General features: G+C 40.7%; 1 protein-coding gene across 1 annotated transcript in view; it reads right to left on the reverse strand.

Moving 5' to 3' along the window:
• SRBD1 (S1 RNA binding domain 1) overlaps positions 1-16,235 on the reverse strand; it is a 228,118-nt gene extending 211,883 nt beyond the window's left edge. Inside the window, exons 1-4 of the mRNA XM_061210587.1 lie at positions 16,183-16,235; positions 10,890-10,969; positions 9,923-10,100; positions 3,219-3,605 (exon numbers count right to left, since the gene is read on the reverse strand). Of these exons, the coding sequence (XP_061066570.1) occupies positions 3,219-3,605; positions 9,923-10,100; positions 10,890-10,969; positions 16,183-16,233 (696 nt within the window). The 5' untranslated portion in view covers positions 16,234-16,235. The remainder of the gene's footprint in view (positions 1-3,218; positions 3,606-9,922; positions 10,101-10,889; positions 10,970-16,182) is intronic.
• Between the last annotated feature and the right edge of the window lie 1,229 nt (positions 16,236-17,464).

Genomic DNA, 17,464 nt, shown 5'->3' on the forward strand with positions numbered 1-17,464 from the left:
CACGTGGGAGGAAGAAACATCTACCTCTGCAGAAATGGAAAAGCAACAAGGGAATGAAAGTATCTCAGGCAGCCAAATGAGGGCAGGAATTCTAGGAAGAGAGAAGAGCATATCAAAAGCCACTGATGAGGAACCACTGCACATTTTAAAAAATTTCTATGTTCAGTAATGCTAAAATGTACAAGGTGTATTGAGATGAGTGAGAAATGGAAAAGTGGATGGAGCTAGATGAATTCTAAAAAAAGTCTGAACTTTATCCTATACTTAATATCAAGCCACTCAATGACTGATCTGCTCATTACTTGATTTCAGCTGTTGAGTCAACCCCCCCTGTAAATCCTATACTTAATATCAAGCCACTCAATGACTGATCTGCTCATTACTTGATTTCAGCTGTTGAGTCAACCCCCCCTGTAAACTCCCTTGACATTTTATTTATTGACAACGTAGTTTTCCCTCCCCAAACAAGACAGTGATATTCCTGAAAAAGCTGTGGACTTTTCAGAAATGAGAAACACACCTTGAAGGGAAAAAACAGTTAGAGGATCAAAGTGTCATGGTGGGCAGGGTCCATGGGGAACAGCACACAAAATGAAGGAAATATAAATGACATTTCCCTCATGTTCAATTAGTAATAATAATTCCTATACAATTAATTTCCATTGACTATTTCTTACTAACTAGGAACTTGTTAGGACTTCCCCAAAGAACTTGGACATACATTTCATTTTGTGACAGATAAAATGCATACCACAGGCATTTCACTGACTCTGGTCCTCACTCAAATGTTCAAAGCCTTCCTGATTGTCTGACTTGGCATTGCTGACTCTCACTCTTCTCAGCCCCTTTCCCCCTAACACCTGCCACTATTCTCAAACATGTTTGGAAGCAGGAATGCAGTGCTAAGACAGAATGATTCTCTCTCCTGCTTATAGAGAATAAAAAGTATAGGACAGGAAGTCCACATACACTAAAAGACTTGTCTGTAAAAGTAACTCAAGGTTAGACAAGGATGACTGTATCTGGTTAAATTTTTTTAAAACCCAAACATGTAAATCACACCTAAAGTTCCCCAGGCAATTTCCCTAAACTGATCTAGAAAATGCTGAGCATACTAGTTGTCCTCAGGGTGCTCAGCGAGGTTGGCAGCTGAGGCAACCACTTCTCCCAACTCACAAGCAAGGAGTGCCACATTCTGAGTACAGGCTTGTTTGAGCTGTCAAAAATCACTTCCAATAAGGAGGAGGAGAAAAAAATGCTTGGAATTGAAAAGAAAGACAAGCACACCCATATTACCCAAATAATATGGCCAAAGGCCATAAAAATAGTTCTAGGACCTGAAAACTTGCTTCCATTTGATATTGAAACAACACAACCATGGACACTGCTGCTACCGATTTACAAATGAAGCTTTTACTCCTGGCTGCTCTTCTTCTGCCACTCACCCTCTGGCAGTTGGGAACCTGTTCTCTCCGTACACTTTTCCCTCCTCACAAGCTAAAACTAATGGTAAATGAATTGTGGAGCTGTCATCTTCCACCTTCAGTGAAGAAGCAGGGAAATCTGGTCTGTTGAGAGGAAATAACAACTCAGACAAACAGAGAAGGGGCAAAAATGGGTGATCATGAAACCCCTGAAAGAGACAAAACTGAGAAAATGACTTCCTCAAGTCCTCAGTTTTCCAATTTTTGGTTCAAGGCCTTTAGGAGACTAGATCACACTTTGTCCCTTGCATCTTTGAAAGGGCCCTGGTCCTTGGTAATAAACTCTTTTCTTCTTAAGCTCATTAGAAGCAGGTTTCTATTACCTGTAACCAAGAGACAGCTGGCAAAGGTAGGGTCATTTTCATCTCTTTCTCTGTTACACAGATTAGGAGATAGGGGTGTGAAGCAAAGTTTCATAGAATAAGCAGCCCTTGACTTCCTTTTGTAAAACTTATTTCCACAGTTCAAGAGATTTCCTGGGCTTTGAAACCTTCCTCTCTCCCTCCCTCCTGCTCAGGGTCAACTACTAAAGGTAGATCTATGTCAACAGCAGAAGTAAGCTTAAAAGTAAAGGAGAAGAGAAGGGAAGTGGGACACGTCCACCTGTCCCTGTAGGTCTGGACTGGAACCAAGGAGTCTGCCTGTTAAGAAAGCCTTCAGGGTGAATCTGATTCAGGCTGCCATGAACCAACCTTTTAAAACAATTCTTTGTAGGCCTAAATGAAAAAAGAAAAAGAAGGCATAGAAAGGAGCTTAATTATACTGTTTCTCCAGGAAACTCTGAACTGTTCAGGAACAAGAATGAGAAGAAAGCTGTGGGGCAACATTCTATTCCTTAATAAGTCATAGAGAAGAAAAAATCATAATTAAAAATTACTGGTGATGTTCAACTAATAGGTAATAGAAAAGGCAGCATGGATAAAAAGAAGTTCCTCTGAAAAAAAGGTAACACACAGACAATCCCAAACTGAGAAGTAGTATTACCCAGCAGAGGCACCAAGCTCTAGAGCAGTAATTCACAGCAGAGGAAGGAGTACACATCAAATCACCATGGGACAGACAATAAGGAGGGAGGTTATCCCCATTTACACTGAGGGGCACTGCTATGAATAAGTTTGAACCGTTCCCAGAGTGTGTTGGGGCAGACAAAAGGTTGAGAATCACTGTTTAAGAGTCACTCTTCAGGTCTTCTCTACCATCCCCAAAGCCAGCCAAAGAAACTGGGAGAAATCCAATTTCTCCTGTAGTAAGAAATATAATTATGGCAGCTCAAGTTAGAATTTGGATAAAATTTTCTTTTAAGAAATTACTAGGCCTTGTTCATAGTCTATTACAACATTACACTAAGAGTTAAACAGATGTACTAATGGTCAATGACTTAATCACTTGCACTGCTTTTATAGGCAATACAATCCAAGTGCAAAGCAAAAACTTAACAAGGGACTTAGGAGGGCCCAATCTGTTGATGCAATCTGTCTATATAGGACATGTTCACTAGAACACCATGGCGGAGATCTACCTTGCCTGAGGTCACAGCTTTTAGCTAAAGAACTGATGACAATAAGCAATAATACCAAACCACGTACCCAGGAAAGGAACCAGTGGGCAAAGCCTCCAGAGACCACTGGCAAAAGTGAAAAGAGAACTGAAAACTCCCAGCCCTTCCCTAGCCCCATCCCAGTCAAAAAGAAAGGAATCAAACAAACTGAAGTGACAGAGAGAGGCTGCACATACCTGTACTATGTCCCAGTTCATTTCCACCTCCTCCTTAATATTGTTGGCATTTGCTGGAAACCTGACAGGCTGCCCCTGAGGACACATTTCTGTCTTCACTTTCTTCAAAGGGGACTGACTGCATGTGAAGTCGTCTTCACTCTCCTCCTTCTTGCACCCACCTTCCCACGTGGCGCTTGTGGACGGTGTCTCTGTGCTGTTACTCCCACTCTCTAAGCTGCTGGCTTTGTTGGTTTCTTCATCAGCTTTCAGCTTTTTGGTCCTCCGAGCTGAAGGTGACTGAGCTGAATTTTTCCGTTTCATCTTTGCTGTTTTCAGAGTCTGCACAGACTCCAATTTATTTTTTCTGTCTTCCAAATCAACATCAGCAATAGGCACAGAGCTATTCTATCAAATCATGAAGAGATCACACAAGAATTAGGTGATAAAAACCAATGGCTCTGGAATATTATTCAGCAATGAAAAGGCACAAATTGTAGACATACACAATAATTTGGAAGAATCTCAAGGAAATTATGTTGACTGGAGGGAAAACGCCAATCTCAAAAAGTTACATACTATATGATTGTATTTATACAATATTCCTGAAAAAATTAGTGGTTATTGGGGGTCAGAGATGGGGGTGGAGGTTGGGAGGGAGGTGGGTATGACAATAAAAGGGCAATACTAGGGATCCTTGTGATAGGACTGTCCTGTGTGGTGGACACACAGACCTACACATATTGTAAAATTGCGTAAAACTAAATATACACATATACATACACACATATAAATGAATACAAATAAAACTGGAGAAATCTAAATAAGATCAGTGGATTTTATCAATGTCAATATCCTGGCTGTGATATTTAACTATAGTTTTACATGATGTGACCATAGGGGGAAATGTGATAAAGGGTACATGATATCTCTGTATTATTTTTCACAACTGCAGGTGAAGGTTTAATTTTTTTAAATAAGTGGAGAATAGGTGTACACCTGGCAGAAAAACCAAGATTTAAAACTTGCAATCAAAAGTCAACACTTTGGAGGGAGAAGAGTAACACTCACAGGTTCATAAAACTCAACATGCTACACCTGCCACCAGTTTATGCAGAAAGAGAACAGAAAACATGGCAGGACAGCAGGGTAGTACCAGGCATTTTTCCTTAGTAAGAGGCTGCACAGCAGTACATGCAGGTGTCCAAGGGCTACTCTCTGCACCACCCACCCCTCCCCCCAGGTGACAACTCAGGTGTGAAGCAATGACATCTGGCACTCATTTTGAGACTAGAGTAGTAAATAAGATACAGACCCTGCCCCATGGAGTTCACAATTTCACAAGCTAGCCTGTTTTTAGTTACCTAAGTGATGTAGATGGCACAAACTCAAACAAAAGAACTGCTCCCAAACTAAATTTCAGTCAGTATTGAATTTTCTCTCCTATCAGATAATTTTCCATAATTACTGACTACTGAAAATACTGGTAACTATAATAAAGAGCACACCCCCTCCATCCTAATGCCCACCCATCACCACCTAACCTGGAAATGATATATAATACATTAAATAGCCCTCCAAGTATTACATTTTTAATTGGAACATAATAGATAAGAACAGAGGTATAAAAATAGAATGCCTCCTCAAGTCCATAAGAGTTGATAATAACCTGATCAAATTAATTGACATAGCTAAAGAATGTGTCAATCATACAGAGAGTTGTCAGCCCTAGAGGAACAGAAAAAGGAGAACTGTAGAAAGCAAATAGGATCAGCATTCTAAGTAACATACAAAGAAGAGGAAAGGTTAGCAAACAGATTCTGAGTAATCTGCTCCCAATGGTTAAGACAGCCCTCCTGTGAGATGGATACATCAGACTACCTTAGATCATGCAGTTAAAACATTCAGTTCTCATTGTGACAAGCACAGTACCTTGACCACAGAAGGCATTCAATAAACCCAAATGAATATTTCTCTAATTCTCCTATTCTGAGCCCCTGCTCATCAAGTAAATTTCTTATTATTATTTAATTCCCTACTTACTTCAGCCTCCAACGAGAGACAGTGCTAGTCATAAGAATTTAACTCCTTGCGACGGTTATATCAAACTATTAATTATTAAACCAGCACTCTGGTTTTATACACCACTCTTATGAGCATGGCTGATGTAAAAACACCCACGAGAGATATATTGGTTCCTGAAATGCTGACAAAATCATGTTCTTGACTTAGAAACCCAGTTCCATTACTACCTGTGATTCATGAGCAAGTCACTTAACATCTCTCCCCTTGGCTTTCTGGTCTATAAAATCAGGATAATTACAGCACCTGCCTCAAGGGATTGTTGTGAAGATTAAGTAATATCACGCAAATGCAGTGCTGAACATGTCGCCTGGCTAACGGTAAGCAATCAAAAATCTGCTGTTACCACCAACATTACCATGACTACCACACCCAGACTACCTCTCAGGAGAGGGAAAAGGAAGTAGATGAAGAAATAAAGAAAAAGTAAAATGACTAAAGGTGGGGGGTTTAAAGTAAGAGGAAAAAAAGAAAAGCCAGCAGTCAAAAATTAGACACTTAAAGGTATCTTCTCTGGAGTCTTCAGGCAAAATTTACCTAGGGTTTCTCAGTGTTGTTCATAGACCCCTGAGACCCTTTCAGGGGGTCTGCAAGGTCACAACTATTTTCATAATAATGCCAAGGCACTGTTTGACATTTCACTGATGGTGCAAGAGCAATGGTAGCAAAAAAACAAGGCAGTGGCACCAAGCTGTACTAGCAATCACTGTTCCCTTCACTGTCACACACTTGCAATAAAACAATGTCAGCTTCACTTAAGAATGAAGCAGTAAAAGTTTTTAATTTTTAAAATTTCAATCCTTGAAAGCACACTTTTTTCATAGTCTGTACTGAAATGTACATAAAGCACAAATGTACACATAAAGCACTTCTGCTGCAGGCCAATGCATACTGACGTGCAGTGGTTGTCTCACAGTAAATCAATTAGTGAACCAGTATTTTCCAAATGACCAACACATAATGTTACAAAATCATGCATAGGTAAAAGACCCACTCAAACAACACAGACCAATGGATTTTAATGTAATAGAATATAGTATGGTTACAGATTCCACAATGAAACCTTTTAAACTACCACTTACTGAGTTTTGGTATAGTATAAAATAATACCTATAATTATCTGAAAAGGCTATTAAAACACCATTCCCTTTTCCAAATACACATCTGTGTGGAGGCTGGGATCTCTTTTTTATTTCAAATATCTTCTAGTAAATCAGACATTAAAGACATTTGCAAAAAGTAAAACAACGTCATTCTCATCATTAATTTTTTTGTTGTTTGGGGAAATATATACTTATTTTTCATTAAAACATGTTATTTGCATTAACATGTAATAGGATTATTATTAGTTTTAAATTGATGAATATTTTCTCATTTTTAATTTCTAATATGGTAAATATCTACAGATATAACCCACCTAAGCAAAAGTTCCTTGGGGTCCTCAGTAAGTTCTAAAAGTGTAAAGGAGTCCAAAGACCAAAAATTTTGAGAAAAGTGAATCCAAACATGTTTAGATCAAAACACAGATCAAAAACATATGGAAAGGGCTTCCCTGGTGGTGCAGTGGTTGAGAATCCACCTGCCAATGCAGGGGACACAGGTTCGAGCCCTGGTCTGGGAAGAGCCCACATGCCGCGGAGCAACTAAGCCCATGCGCCACAACTACTGAGCCTGCGCCCTAGGGCCCATGAGCCACAACTACTGAAGCTCATGCGCCGAGAGCCCGTGCTCCGCAGCAAGAGAAGCCACTGCAATGAGAAGCCTGCACACCACAACAAAGAGTAGCCTCGCTCGCTGCAACTAGAGAAAGCCTGTGTGCAGCAACGAAGACTCAATGCAGCCAAAAATAAAGTAAATAAATAAACAAACAAAAATATGGAAATAACTCTCCATTTTTAAAGCTTCTAAGATTCTACAGCCTTCTTCAGTGACATACTCAAGTTTAATAAGCCATGAAAATATTTTTCCTCCCTATAGTTAATCTGAATCTTTGACACGCTGAAAAATCACAGTTCATTATCTTTTGCCTTCATGGGTTTTTAAATCACTCTTAACACTTCAAATGGTAATTATGTAGCCTATAACTAAACCCAGAACTCCAGGAAGAATCTGACCATTCTTCTTTTTGCTATCTCTGAAAGTCATAAACTGTCTAAATCAAAAAAGTGGCTTATTGTAAATATCTTTACCAGTTGAATCAATCAGCAGGCCTTGGCCTTGACCTTGTGTTGTATTGTGTGAGTTGACAGATAGCTGGAAAGGGATATGGAGTCAAGGGAAGGCTTCTTAAAAGTTAGATGTAAAAGAGCATTTTATACCCTGTAGCAATTGAGGAAGAAAAGTTGACAAGAGAAAAGAAAGGAGATGACAGAGGGAACAGAGACCTTGCACAAGAGTGGATGAGATCTTAGGCCCAAGCGGCGAACCAATCCTTGGTAGGAGGAATGACATTTCCTCCATGGCAATAGGACAGAAGGTGAACACAAATATAGATAGCTTGGTCGTTGAGAAAACTGGAAACTTCATATATTCTCAAATAAATAAAAGGCAATGTCATCAGCTGAGTGAGAGAACAGAAAGGAATTTAGGAAGTTTAAGAAAAGAGAAAAAGGTGGAAAAACAAACCTGCTGAAGAAAAATAATGAGGTTACCAGGTATTTCTGATGCAATTTTGAGGTCTGAGATTATGAATCTAAAGCAAAACAAATTAGGTCACTGGTGAGACTGCTTCCCGCAATGGTTAGCTGCTCAGTGCAGGCAGGAGAGGCTATGGCTCACCCAGTGCTGGGGTTTAATCAGCCATGTAGGATCGAATAAAAGAAGGGCAAAATGGTGAGACCATTCAATAAAAAATGATTATGTAATCTAGGCTAGATTAGGTAGGAAAAGAAAAGGGCTGATGGACAGTGACAGAGCCCTAGAGTCAAAGAATTAGGTAATGGATCTCAACTCTGGCTGTACATAAAAATCACATGAGGAGCTTTAAGAAAATAATACCACTGGTGCCAAGGCCTACCTCCAGAATTCTTTCCAGATTTAATTTGTTTGGAAAAGGGGCCTAGGCATTGGTTTTTTTTTTTTTCAAGTTCCCTAGGCTGAGAACTACTGATGAGAAGTTGTGACAAATTTGCAAAATTGCGTCAGTAAGGGCACCTGAGCAAGTAAGCTGGAAAAACAGGAAATGGTGAGCTGATGGTACAAAAGTGAGATAAGTGGAAAAGAAATGTCAGCAGTAGCACAGCTTCTGGTCATGACAAGATTCAGGCTGAGCTCACGAGAGGTGTGGTGAAGGCAGAGAAGAAGAAAAAGGCACTGGAGGTGGGGAGGTTAAAGAACCAGGAACACAGGGTATTAGAAGGCTCATCCAAGTGGAGGGGGGTATCACTGAGAATAGTGACAGAAGATGCAGAGAGGAAGATACAAAGCAGGAGCTAAAGTCTTCAAAGAATGAAGAGGAATGGCCAGTGGATTGGCAAATTACAGCAACATGGAGAGGAAGAGACTGAGTAATGATGGATTTTGTCTACAATGTTTGCTAACAATAGATTTTAAAATTATTAAGAGGCTACCAATTCCATCTCCACCCAAAACCAATTCTAGCTCCACCTAATTAGGGTTTTCAGTTATTTTGTTCGGTGGTGGTTACACAAGAACAAGATGCCAAACCAATGAAATGAAATAGTCTAACATGCTCCATGTGCTTTGATTGAGCCAGAAAACTTGTGGAATATCTCTTAAGTGAGAGATTTTCCATGTGAATTCTCTTTTTCCCTTTAAAAGAAATATACATATACCAAGCACCATGGGAAGGATCAAGAAGTCACCATGACAAGGGTTCTTAAGCTGTATGCTCTTGAACCATACTTTAAAACTTATGTGTACATTTTACTGAAGAGAAGGTTCATAACTATAATCCAATTCTCAAAGGGTCTGTGACCCCAATACAAAGAACCCCGGAACTAAGAGATATTTCCTAATTAGGCAGTCAAGCTACTCTTAAGTGCAGCTATGCCAAGCTTAATGAAAAACCTCCAAATTCTGCCAACAAGTCCATACTTTCTCAGCTGTAGGTAAAGCCTACCCACCCACCCACTAAAAGTGTGTTCAGTGAAAAGCTTGCATGCAAAGATGAAGAAACAGAGGTGCCGGCTGATAGGAGAAAAGATCGATTCAAATGCCCTACCCAAGGGCACAGCAAGGTACAATGTAATGTCCCCTCTATACACAATAAATGAGTCCCTGGGAAGTCAGGCATCCACTGCATGTCAAAAGAGTATTCTTTTAAATGAACTAGGGAAGCTGTTATGTAAAGGAATACCACAGTGAATGATTTTGGAAATGCATAATCCTTTTGGTACTGCAACAGAGCCAATAATTTATTGTTGTTGGTTTTTTTAATCCAGACTGGTGTAGCTACAGTGTTTGCTTACAGCAAGATATACATATGTGCCAGTTGATAAATATTCCTTCTGCTCCAACACGGTGGATCTGATGGTAAATACTATTAAGGCCCCTGGCAGAAGGCACCATTGCCCTGCAGTTTTTGCCATTTACCTGCTTTGTCCTAGTCCATGTAAGGAGAAAGTAGCATCACTAATTAGGAAGGCACGGCAGTGTTCCCTCTATCCAGCTAAAGCACCTACCAGCTCTTCCTTAACAGCCACACCTTCTGAGCCATCTTTGGTCTGTAGGGTGTTCTTCTTCACCCGTGGCGCCCTCTTCGGTTTGGATTCCTTGGAAACAGGCAGCTTACGGCTTCTGGGGACTTTCTTTTGGGGCTCCCAGGCACTATCCTCCTTGTCATCTTCAGAGGCAGATGATCTAAAAGTAAAATGATAGGAAAATTTCCAGAAAAAATGAAGCCAAATGTTAAAGGTGAAAAAGAGATATCTGCTTCTTGAAAAAAGAATAAGGTAGAGGTGTTTAATATAAAATGGAGTGATGTGAACACAGAATATGAAGAGATATTGCTAAGAACTGAAACAAGAGAGTTGACCAGAAATACCCTCCAATACATTATAAATCACAGGTCTCCCTCTGTTCTCCTCTCACCTAACCAATACACACACCCGTACACTCAAAACACAGGAAATCATGTATTACCTTAAGTAATAAGTGGGTCATGTCACACCATAGTCATAGTGAGGTTTTCCATTTTTAAACAATGTCTAAAGACATTTTTGATTGTCCCAACTGAGGTGGGGGAGGGGATGCTATTGGCAACTAATGGGTAGAGACCAGGGATGGTACTAAACATCCTACAATGTAAAGAACAGTCCCCGTACCAAAGAATTATCTGGTCAATAGTGCTGAAGTTGAGAAACTGTGCTCTAAAGCAATAAAAAAAACTCCACTGACCTCATGGACCTTATATTCTAGTGTATATATTTTATATTTAGTTGGTCACTTTCTCCTTGTTCAATAGTTTATCACCAACACCTAAACACAGCCTGGGACACAGCATGAGTTCAATAAATATTTGTTACATAAATGAATGAAAAAGACACAGCCTTCTTCAACACAAATGACTTCATAAGTTAGTAAATGACAGAATGCATCTCCTTAAAATACACATCATTCTCCCACCCCATATGAAACCAATATGCTTACAACTCAGAGAAGGAAGAGAATTCATCTTTGGATACCACAGTCTGGACCTTTACTTTTGCTCTTCTTGGCAATGATGACATCTGAAAGAAGAAATACAACATGAAATCAGTATGATTTAAATCACTGATCACTTATTTTGTCTACAAAATGATGTGCGATTCAAAACTAACACTCCAATACCTCTGCTGCTAGAAAATGCCATAGGGGGGAAAAATGACAATCATTCACAAGCCTAAACACTTGTTTCCCCTCCTATGTGGCTGCCAATTATAAGGGCAGCTAACAGTCTTCCCATGGTTTCAAAAGCCTGATGAGGATGGGCCATCTCTGGAAACATATAAGTTCCTGCAGGGTGAGAATTCTTCATTTTTTAGAATTATATGCTTGCGTATACTGCAAGTATTATTTGATAATTTATCAGACAGCAAATTATAAAGTCCTTTATTAAACTCTATCTCAAAGACAAGAAATATCTTCCTTCTTCTTTATCTTCTTACAGTATAAGTAGAGGCCCATCTACAAAGCTGGCAGTCAAATAAGCGATGCTGATTGACTGAATAAGCAGCCAGGCTATTCCTAAAACAAGATAATCTAGTCCCTTATAATAAAAGTTCACAATTTTTAAGTAAAATAATTAATCACAGATGCCACTAGAAAATATTTCCCAAATTCAAAGGCCCAGCTCTAAAAAAAAAAAAGGACTCAAATAACCAGAGACATCACACAATACAGAAAGTAAACAAATTTACTTTAGCTGATAAATTTTATTACCTAAAGACTGTATGTCAAACCATAAAAACTACATTAGACTCTGACATGCTTGTAAACCTTTAAACAAGTTCCTAAACCAGTCATATGTTATAATGCCTCCGTTCTAACTTCCACTTGGAGAAGGAACAAACACCTCACAGAAATACCAAAGTGGTTGTCACAAAAGGGAACATGTACCCCTCCCTGGCAGCTATAGCTCAACTCAGTCCAGTGGGTGCAGAACTACTGGACAGGAGAGTGCCCAGAGGGAACCAGGACAACAAAAGAAGTAGACAGGATATTCTTGCATCTTTTCCTTCACCACCTTTTCTGAATTTTATGTTTATCAAGGTCATCATTCCTCAAATAAGTGCTCCTAGATACTGATCATAAAGGAACGGATAATTTGTGATTTCTGTGTTGTACGTATTTTACCACAATGAAACAAAAACAGAAACAGAGGAAATCAGTGTATGATGGGGTGGCATTTCAATTTTATTTATTCATTTATTTTTGGTTGTGTTGGGTCTCTGTTGCTGCGCGCAGGCTTTCTCTAGTTGCGGCGAGTGGGGGCTACTCTTCGTTGCAGTGCATGGGCTTCTCGTTGTGGCGCGCAGGCTTCTCATCGCGATGGCTTCTCTTGTTGCAGAGCACGGGCTCTAGGCGCACAGGCTTCAGTAGTTGTGGCGCGTGGGCTCAGTAGTTGTGGCTCACGGGCTCTAGAGCGCAGGCTCAGTAGTTGCGGTGCACAGGCTTAGTTGCTCCAGGGAATGTGGGATCTTCCCGGACCAGGGATCGAACTGGTGTCCCCTGCATTGGCAGGCGATTCTTAACCACTGTGCCACCAGGGAAGTCCAGAAATGAATTATTGAATAAGCGGTATTAAGACAATCAGCTATCCCTCTGGAGGAAAAGAAGTGTTTAATACTTGCTGCCACACCATGAACTAAAATATATTCCACACTGACTAATGATTTAAATGTACCAAATAAAACTACAGTACTACAAAAGGCAAAGAAGACTGTTTTGACAATTCTGAGTGGAGGTGGGAGAATTAAGGTTTTCCTAGGCATGACTCGAAATTCCAAAAGCCAAAAAGATTAGCAAATTTTACTATATAAAAATTAAAACCCCAAGTCAGCAGTGGGAGCATTTCAGAACCAAACCAATTTACTCTGCAGTATCCTCCAAAAAAAAATCACAGGACATGGTACCTGATACCTTGGAACTAAGGGTAAAGGGAGTCAGGGCTGGGTGTAAGCTGTCTGAAGCAAAGGAGTATCTCTAGATGCCCTACTCCACTTCGTGCTATTAACAACTGCCCCAGGAAAAAGTCTGGAGGTTATTCTCTGGAGAAGGTAAAACAAGTCTCTAGACTAGAGGACATGAAGTACAGTTGTGGACATGGGAACCATACAGGCTGAACATTAAACAGAGACTCCCGGCCCCCTTCCCCCACTATGCTCCTAAAAAAGCTGCCAGTCAGATTCCTACCCATTATGCTCCTAAAAAGGCTGCCAGTCAGATTCCTACCCTTTAGGGAGGAGCATGGGAAGATTCTTCTTTGGAGAATCTGACCAGCCCAAGAATAAAAAGCTGAAGGTGCTAAGCTCCTCGACAAACAACCCAACCAGATCATCCACTCCCATCACCCCCTTCTACATTATACCTGAATTCAGAACTTTCCCACAGAGACCACCATGCACCAATTCTAACTCCACACTTCAGCTTTAACAGAAATGCGTTATAAATAGGAATAGACAAATCCTTGGGAAGCTCATAAAATTTTAATTAACCACTGGAGAAGACTTTCCTAAAACAAATATTTCCAAATGCTCCTTTATCAGGCACCCTGGAGGCAATGCTGCCATTAAAAGAGATGAACTTGTCTTTTGACAAGTAGAAAAAAAATATGAATTTGAAAAAGGAGGTGGGAAAGGAGAATATGCATGAACACATAGGCCTATTACAGGCAAATCAGTTTTGGAAAGAGTATATACAGAAGGTAAGGACTTAGAAATTCTTTCTTAAAAACTGTGTACCTATCTAGGTATACTCCCAGGGGTATGTATACTCCCAGGGGTATCCATACTCCAGTTTTACCACCAATGTTCTGGGAACTGTTTGTCCATCTCCAATCCTCCCATGTTCTCTTATTTCCTATCATAGGATTTGTAGATTAACCAAAATTTAATCCATTTTCATGGTTTTAAATACTTGTATCACCTACTTACTAACAAACCTAATACCTCCATCACAAATTTCACCTCTGAGATTCAGATTTACATAATAAACTGCCTGCCTATGAAACTATTTAGATGCTTCACAGTTATCCAAAATTTAACATATCCACAATGGAACTCCTGATAACCATTCCTTGTCCTAAAACCCATTCGGACCTCAGTCTTTCCCATCTTTGTAAATGGCACCACCATCCACCTAAGATGAATGGTTCTTTGCTAAGTCAGAACGTTGGAAAAATTTTAACAGCTTCATTGAGCTATAACTGACATACAATAAATTGTTCGTGTTTAAAGTGTACAGATTCGATAAGTTTTGACATATGTATACTTATCTCCACAATCAAGATACTGAACATAACCATCATCCTCTAAAGTTTCACTTGCTAAACCAAAACCTTGCAAATCTGTTATTTCTTTCATCTCCCACATCCAGTCTGTAAGTAAGTCACATAAATTCTGCCTCCAAAATGTATCTTAAATCTTGATGATCTCCAGTGAGGCTTCAGTCCCAAACGCTTCTCACCTGGAGTACTGTAATAGCCTCTTAACTGGCCTCCCTGCTTCCACTCCTGCTCCTAAAACCCATCCTCCACAAATCCGTTCAATCGAACATTTAGAAAATGCTTTAAAACCATTCAATGACTTCCTATTCCATCCTCCACTTAGAGTCAAATCATATTTTTTACCATAGCCTTCTAGAACGCCTTGAAGAAGTGACCACTGCCTACCTTTCTAACCACATTTACCACTCCCTGTAGCTCCTTAGCCATAGTCACAACATTCTTTCAGTCCGTGTAACAAGCGTGATCCTTCCCCACCCCAGGTTCCCTCTGCCGGGAGCACTATTCCCCCTGCTCATCAATAGGCTGGCTCCTTCTCAGTGCTTAGAGCTCAATATTTTAGGCCTAACATGCATTTCTCAGATAAAATATTATTATAGGACCCTATTTATTTCCTTTATACAGTACTATGTAACATAATCTATAATTATCCTTGTTTATTGTCTGCATTCCCCACGTTTACTTCATGGCGGTAAGCACCATAAAGTCTGAAGAAACCACATTTGTCTTTTTCACTTCTGTATCACACGGAGCCTGGCACTTAATAGCTGCTCTATAACTATTTTTAAATGAACATAAGAATATATATATATAAAAATAGTCTCTACACAGGAATATACATTTTTTTCCCCAGCACTATTAGGCAACATTACACACGGCACTCATTGCTTTCTTGAAAAAGTGATGGTACAAGAGAACATCCCTATTGTTAGTGGCTTGAGATTTTCACTCCTCCAAGCTCTCTTATCTCTGTGGGTACGAAAGCCGACTCACAATCAATAACTTGGAGGTTGCTATGATGTTACTGAGAGGAGGCACCAAGCCAGGGCAAGTGAAAAGCGGGGGAGGGGCTGGAAAGACCTGCACACACACAAATATTACATTAAAACTGTAAAAACAAAAAACAAAAAACAAAAAACAAAACAAAAAAAAACTGTAAAAACAACAATTAGATAACTTAAAGGAAAACGGGGGGAACAACTTTTTAAGAGGCACCTAAAGAAGTTTCCCTGTGTACCAACAAAAGTCCTTGGAATGTCAGCACAGATCCCTAACTAAGTAATAAAAATAAAATACTAGAGCTGGAAAGAGCCTCAGAAATCATACAGTCCTGCTATTCTCTTTTATGAATAAGAAGCCTAAGATGCAGTGAAGTGATACGGTTTACTCAAAGGGAAGATCTATGTGGCATAAGGACCAGAACCCAGAGCCCCAAACACAAAGCCTAGGCTCGTTTCCCATTGCACACACATTATATTTATGACATGCTGGCGAATGGGAGGCTCGAGAAGAGTTGCCTGGAGTGTTCCCATTCGTTCCTTTCCTCAACAGTTATTCAGTACCTCCTACGCGCCAGGCACACTACTGAGGATGCAGCTGATTCTGCCAGGGCCATCATCTGATAGTGAAAAGGGCGCTTCCTCCCCCATCTCCGATCATTTGAGGTTTGAAAACAATCTAGGTCTGCCCGGGCTTTCCCACGTCTGCCCCTAAGCGCTAAGAGCTTGTCTGAGAAGACGCGCCAGGTGACAACGCGGCAGGTAGGAGGGGTTTTCGAGGGTACGGTATGAGATACAGACTGCAGACAGTACAATGTAATGAAGCTTCTCACTTTAAAAAGGGATGTTATTTCCCAAATGAGCGCTCAGAACTTTCTTAATGGCCCCAAAAATACCGGAGCCCGGGCGCCGGGCTCCCGCGAGTCCGCAGGAAGACCGCCAAGGCGGACGCTCAGCTCACCTTCCCACCCGGCGTGTCAGAAGGCCCAGGATTCTGTGTGTGCAACCACATCTTCCGGTTCCCGCCGGAAGTTTTTCAAACGCCGGAAGTCCCGCCTGGCTTTTCCCTGACTCGCCTCATAGGCGCGCAGCTCCCGGAGCGGGGTGGAGCCGAGCCAAGCGGAGGCGGAACTGGAGCGAGGATCCCGCGGGACCCGCTCGTCGGCTGGGGGCGGAGCTCCATTTACCCACATCCGGCGGAGGTTGTCGTGAGGTTCTTGCAAAGGTCGACCGCTTCCCTGTTTTTATTTCTTTATCTTCTGTTAATCCGCTTTGCTTGTATTTTCTTCTCTTTTAAGTTTAATCAAGAATGTTTCTGTTTATTGCATTATTTGTAATTTGCAAATGTGGACAAATGAAAAACAAGCTTTATTCTTTCTAACGTCAGTTTTAAATGTCAGTAATTAACTTCCCTAAGGGTGTTTCCTAAACCATGAGATAAGGGTTTGCTCTAGGCTTATGGAACTATCCCAGTTTTGCCTTTTCTGTTAAGCCCTCACGCAGCCATTGAGGTTTATGGGAGAGTTTAGCCCTAGAGTCATTACTGTCTTACGTTGGTCTCTCAGGCAGCTTGGGGGAGGCTCCCATCAAGATGTCGGAATAGAAGGACAGGGGAGATCACCTCCTCTCACAGGTACATCAAAAATACATCTGCATCTGGAACAATTCTCACAGAATACCTGCTGAACGCTGGCAAAATAGCTCAAACACCCCAAATCACAAGAAAGATCTCCACATGACCAGGTAGGACAAAAGAAAAAAAAAAAAAGGAATCTCAGGCAGCTTGGTACACTGCCAAGCACACTGATTGGGAAACCCGGTTTTCTCAGGAACTGCCTCGTGCTCTGGGCGAATACTTTATGTCTTTGGATTTATTTTCACCGCCTACCCCTCCATCTCACTCCCTATCTGATAAGGTACCCCGCACATATTAAGGGTGAATATTCACTGAATTAATTTACTTGAGGCAAATGCAGGTCCCAGTTACCTAACCTTTTGGGGCAAGAATGGAAAAATCCATTTCGTTTTTAGATTCTTGAAAAGTGCTGTGTCTTAAGTCCTGATCACCTAGTAACCTAGGTGAGCTATCCTCCATATCCAGTAGTTCCATTTCCCTTCCCACAAAACATAAAAATAGCTCCTGCTTATTACTTTGATGAGGCCAAGTATCTTAACCCCACTTCCATACTCTAAGCCCCACTTTTTTTTCACTAACGGAACTTAAAAGCTATTATAAAGGGCTC

Source organism: Eubalaena glacialis, chromosome 14 (assembly GCF_028564815.1).
Source record: "Eubalaena glacialis isolate mEubGla1 chromosome 14, mEubGla1.1.hap2.+ XY, whole genome shotgun sequence".
Lineage (NCBI taxonomy): Eukaryota > Metazoa > Chordata > Mammalia > Artiodactyla > Balaenidae > Eubalaena > Eubalaena glacialis.